The sequence below is a fragment of the Priapulus caudatus genome, unplaced genomic scaffold (assembly GCF_000485595.1).
Source record: "Priapulus caudatus unplaced genomic scaffold, Priapulus_caudatus-5.0.1 Scaffold1090, whole genome shotgun sequence".
NCBI lineage: Eukaryota > Metazoa > Priapulida > Priapulimorpha > Priapulimorphida > Priapulidae > Priapulus > Priapulus caudatus.
Genome location: NW_014578151.1, coordinates 29188 through 34785, shown reverse-complemented (window position 1 = coordinate 34785; position 5598 = coordinate 29188). Strand labels below are relative to the sequence as shown.

Below are 5598 nucleotides of genomic sequence, written 5' to 3'. Positions count from 1 at the left end.
CGTTGACGACAATAACAAAATTTCATCAAAATCTAAAAAAAGCTTCAATTTAAATCGACAACGAGATTGAATCCAAATCGACGACAGCATCGAATCAAATATATATAAAAAAATGAGATCCAATCAAGATCGTAAAACAATATCAAAATCGTTAAACAAAAACGCCAGAAATCTCCTATGATCTACCGTATAATGATGAACAGGCAACATTATGAATGTAATCAATAACGAATTAATCTAGTCTATTAGTCGACTACGTGATTACGTCACCGTCAATAGTAAAAGTAAAAAAAATATTTCCACTTTCTCACAAAATGTAAGTGATTCTGTTCACTTTTATGACACATTTAGTCTCGCGTTAGTACTTACTTTTAATGTCAAAAAATGGCAACAAACATTTTACAAATATATACCATAGAAAATTCGTGACGTAGTCAATTTAATGGACGATTCAGTTGATTTCGATTCGGCTAGACACATTCTCATATACTGTCATACCGAGCGGGAAAGTCGCATGACTCACCAAAGTGATTTCCAGAGCGAGACTTGCGTGCGATGCTTGCCTGCAGCGGGATGACAGGGGAGCCTTCCCTGCTAGGTTGCTCGTACGCGCTCCTATCTTTCCCTGTGAATGAGGCCACAATTAAAAAAAAATTTGTTTGCCCTCACTGGACACCCGACCCAGGCTGAAAAGTTTGGGTAGGTAGGTCGGCTTTTTTTTGAGGGCGGGGTCTTTTTACAAATTACGCGTGGTGTCTACATGCTCGGGTGTGCTTGTGTGGAGATACCTTTTATGTTGAATGTTTCTTTTGCTTGGCACATATAATGTATTGCCTCCAGATTTATATAATGTACAGCACAGTGATACAATTTGAAGATCAATAAACAATTTTGAGACGACCCCTTTTTGGCGGGTCGGTCGGGTGACGGCAAACAAATAATATTTTTTATTATGGCCTGAGAGATGTGGGGGAGATGTGAGCGTACGAGAGACAGCACAAATGTGTGGCGATGGAACGCGGCGGCAACGACACCGTGGGTATAGGATGCGCTGCTTTAAATGTTAGCTTGCTGTCTCTTGTTTCATTCTCAGTCGAGTCGTTTCTGTTTCTGTGTGATACTCCCTCTCTCTCTCTCTTCTCATCCACTTCTCTACTGTGTATCACACTCTCGCTCTCTGCTCTATCTCTCTGTCTCTGTCTCGTCTCTCTCTCCTTCCTTTCTCCCTCGATCCGTCACCCTCTCTTCTTCTCTCTATGACTTCTGCTCTGTCTCGTCGCTTAGTTCCCGTCCTATCTCTCGTCTTCTCCTCCTTCTCCTCTCTCTCTCTCTCTTCTCTCCTCTCTCTCTCTTGTCCTCCTGTTCTTATCTCTCTCTTTTCTGCTGCCTCTCTCTCTCTTTTCTCTCTCTCTGGATGCTCTCTGCTTCTATCTCTCTCTTCTGCCTCTCTCTCCTCTCCTCTCTCTCTCCTCCTCATCTCTCTCTCTCTACTTCTCTCTCTCTCTCTCTCTGTCTCTCTGTTCATCTCTCTCTTTCTGCCTTCTCTCTCTCCCCTCTCTCCTCTCTCTTCTCGCTCACTCTCTCTCTTTTCGCTCTCTTATCTCTCCCTTCCCTCCTCTCGCTCTTTTCCTTCCTCATCTCTCCTCTTCTCTTCTCTCTCTCTCTTGCCTCTTCTATCTCTCTTCTTCTGCTCTCTCTCTCTCTTCGCTCTCTCTCTCCCTCTCTCTGTGCTCTCTCTGTCTAGTCTCATCCTCTCTCCTCTCTTCTTTCTCTCTCTCGTTCTCTCGTCATGGCGTATTGGGCGCGGACATCACACCACCGGAACGGCTTTCGCCTCAAACTCGCTGCTCTTCCGCGGCCGCCTCTGCCTGCGACCCTTCCCCCCGCTGTTCCCTCGCAACACCCCCGACCGGCCGAAATAACTGGTTCATGTTGACGATGGAAGGAATACACATCATTCATCATTTTTTAAGAGAGATAAAACGAGCAGTAATATATAGAGGCAGAGACGGCAGAGAGAGATAGAACAGACAGTGAGAGGACAGAAGACAACAGAGAGAGAGTATGAGACAGAGAGAGACAAAGAGGACAAAGAGAGAAATAGCATGTAGAGAACAAACAGACAGCGAAGAGTAGAAAGAGAGATAAGAGAGTGATAGAGACACCACTCACACACACAAGAAGACCGTATGAGATGAGATGCCGGACTTGCTTCCATATTGGCTCTCGCCCAGCCATCTTTCACTGCGCCTCTCATAGAGCCACGGAGACAACGCCGCCACGCGAGATCACCTCCAGCTGCAATAAGCACTGTCCGCCTCCGGCCTAGACGACGACCGGCACTTACGACCCCTCACAGCCTGTAAACGATTCGCCACCTGAACGTATGCGTACCTAACGATGACACCATGCCTGTAACGACCGTACCGTGTAACGATTGCACACCGCTGTAACGAACGCGTACTGTAACGATGCACACCTGCTAACGACGCGTACCTCTAACGATGCACACCTGTAATGGCACACACCTGTACACGCGTACCGTAACAATCAACACCTGTAATGCGCACACTGTAACGATTCACACCTGTAACGACGCGTACCTGTGCATTATGCCACACCATAACGATCACACCTTAATGCCACACCTGTAACATGGCGTACCTTGATTATCCCACACTCGTAATGCGCACACCTGCTAACGACCGACTGTGATTATGCTACCACCAGGGTAACGATCCTACCTGTGATGTGCGGAGTGATTCACAGGTGTGTGGCCTCCGCTCCACAAGGCTTGAACTGCTCGACGTCGAACGTAGTTAACCGCCGCGTAGAATCGGTCGACCCGCGACGCGCCTATTCTCCTGCTGCAGGCATCACATTTCTGTGCTACGGCAGGGTCACACCCATACACGCGCGCCAACGTGCATGCAACACTCTTACACACGTATGCTTACAATGTTACCGTACCTACCGTACACACATGTAGTTAACCAATACGTACCTACGGTTACACACATGTATTACCAATATCGTACCTACGGTTACACACACTTTATGTTACCAAGTTACGTACCTACGGGTACACACATGTATGTTACCAAGTTACGTACCTACGGGTACACACATGTATGTTACCAAGTTACGTACCTACGGGTACACACATGTATGTTACCAAGTTACGTACCTACGGGTACACACATGTATGTTACCAAGTTACGTACCTACGGGTACACACATGTATGTTACCAAGTTACGTACCTACGGGTACACACATGTATGTTACCAAGTTACGTACCTACGGGTACACACATGTATGTTACCAAGTTATGTACGTACATATGTAAGGGTACATACACGTTATGTTACGTACGTACATGTGTAACGGGTACACACACGTTAAGTTACGTACGTACACACGTTAAGTTAACGCGTTATGTTAATGTTTACACTGTTACGTTACATCGTTGCTCGCAGCGACGATCCGGTCTCGTTCGTTCCCGATGCAAATCGCTAACGACTTTCGTCGTCGACCCGACGTAACGAGATCGTCTGCTGCTGCGGCCCCCGCTCACCTCGCACTTCTTGAAGATGGTTTCCACGGCGACGGTGCGCGCCTCGAGAGAGCATCTGCTCGTGTTCATGTAGACCTCTCGCGGCCCGGCGCCCCCTGGCGAAGGTAGCAGCTTCCACATCCTCCGCGGAATCTCGTGCGGCCGCCAGTACCACGCCACGACCGCCGACAGCTCGCCGTCGTCTGCAACGTTGCCACGACGACGCGCGCGCGTGAGCGATTACGATTGTCGACAATGATGCCGGCAAATTTCAGTTTCAACCCGTTCAGTACCAACTAAGCTAAGTTATATTGTTAGCAAGTGAAGCGTGCATTTCTTTTTGTGATATTTTTTTAAGTAGTTCGTAAGAATGATATTCTTAGCAAGTGAAGCACGCATTGGCATATAGAGGCGTAAATGGTCTGCGTACAGTACGTACAGTACAGGCGTACAGTACCGAATAAGGAAAGATATCGCAATAATGTGAATCAACATCACATATACAGTAGCATTTTCAAAAATCTGGATGCCAGAAATCTGGACCGCCCAACAAACTCTCAAACTGTATTTTTCTTTTACAATTTACATTTTTAAACATGATTTCAAGCATTACATGCTCTTTTTTTGTAGTGAAAAATTTTTGTTCACATTTTTGTCAAGTGTTGACCATATTTTTCTCTAAAACCGATCATTTTAATAAAAGAAGCATGCTTTATTTGCTCATGAATAAACAATCAAAATTTACCTGTTCATTTCTTCTTTATTCCACCTTAAAATTGAATTTTAAAAGTAGGGCCTACTGCCCGATAATCCGGAAAATCCAGACCGACCCGATCCTCGAGCAGTCCAGATTTTCGGACTTCTACGGTATGCGCGCGCGTACCAGCGGCGTTGGAGTATAGAGGCGTAAATGGTCTGGGCAAGTACTGACTGAGGAAAGATGTCGCAATATCACGATATAACATCACATGTAAAGCGATATCGCGCGTGCGCGTACCTGCGGCATTGTCGTGGATCTCCTCGACGCGTCCGATAAAGCATTTCTCGTGCTGCTTGTCCCCAGGAGCGTCCGCGTTCAGGATGCAGACGCAGTCGCCGACCGTTACCGTGACGCCGTCAACCACACACCTCCTGCACACACACACGGCGAGCGTATACAAACTATAGTGATGTCCCGATGATCCAGGGTTTGTTATACATAGGAGGCACAGTGGCGCACCGCCGTTGTCAAATTTAACATCGTCATTGTGAAAATGTGCCTGTATTTAGTACTATTTACTGATAAATTAAGTATATCCTGTATCTATATACCTATAAGTATATCAAGACATTGAACATTCTGTATTTGAATCCATCACGCGCATTTTTTTCCCAAACTGGCCTTTACCTCCTGTCTAATTTTCCTTCAGAAGAAACCCTGTGATTGATTATAATCGAAAGTCAGTCATTCGCAGCAACCGACAATAAGCGCTCGATTATGAAAAGAAATAATCGATCATCAAGAAAGAAATTAAATCAAATTTGCAAACATTGATTGATCGATGATGAAATTCTAACTGATTCCCACTACTACTAGTAATACAAACTATACAATCCCATGGCAGCAGCACTGATCGCGTGTCCGAGTCTCATAAGACATAACCTCATAAAGGTTAGTCTTCGGGATTCCATGGGACTATATCGAAGTCTGCGGCTTCAATTCTTAGACGAATCGCGACTTCTGCGGCTATAACTGTGATTGTACATTAACTTAATTTATATCTTATGTATTATCTCTTATTGTAACCATTGAGTAATAATTGTCAAGAGTGACAGATCGACGTAGCCATGGCATATAGATCATGTAGATTACATCTATTATGTACTATTTTACGTGAATAATGACTGAATACAGAATACATAGCTAGTATTTCCAGTACAGCTAGTAGTGCTGGCCGTGATGTGGGCTTTTGCTTGGTATAATAGATGGTATAATATATGTGACCCGCTCCAGCATAATACGGACTAAGTCGCAAGTCATTGTTTTGAGTAATGAGCACGCACA

The 5598-nt window shown here is 45.3% G+C and overlaps 1 protein-coding gene across 1 annotated transcript in view; it reads right to left on the bottom strand.

The window, feature by feature from the left end:
* Positions 1-2867: 2867 nt before the first annotated feature.
* The window catches only part of LOC106815327, a 3047-nt gene continuing 316 nt past the window's right edge, over positions 2868-5598 (bottom strand). Inside the window, exons 2-4 of the mRNA XM_014819774.1 lie at positions 4552-4685; positions 3573-3757; positions 2868-2904 (exon numbers count right to left, since the gene is read on the bottom strand). Coding sequence (XP_014675260.1) covers positions 2890-2904; positions 3573-3757; positions 4552-4685 — 334 coding nt within the window. The 3' untranslated portion in view covers positions 2868-2889. The remainder of the gene's footprint in view (positions 2905-3572; positions 3758-4551; positions 4686-5598) is intronic.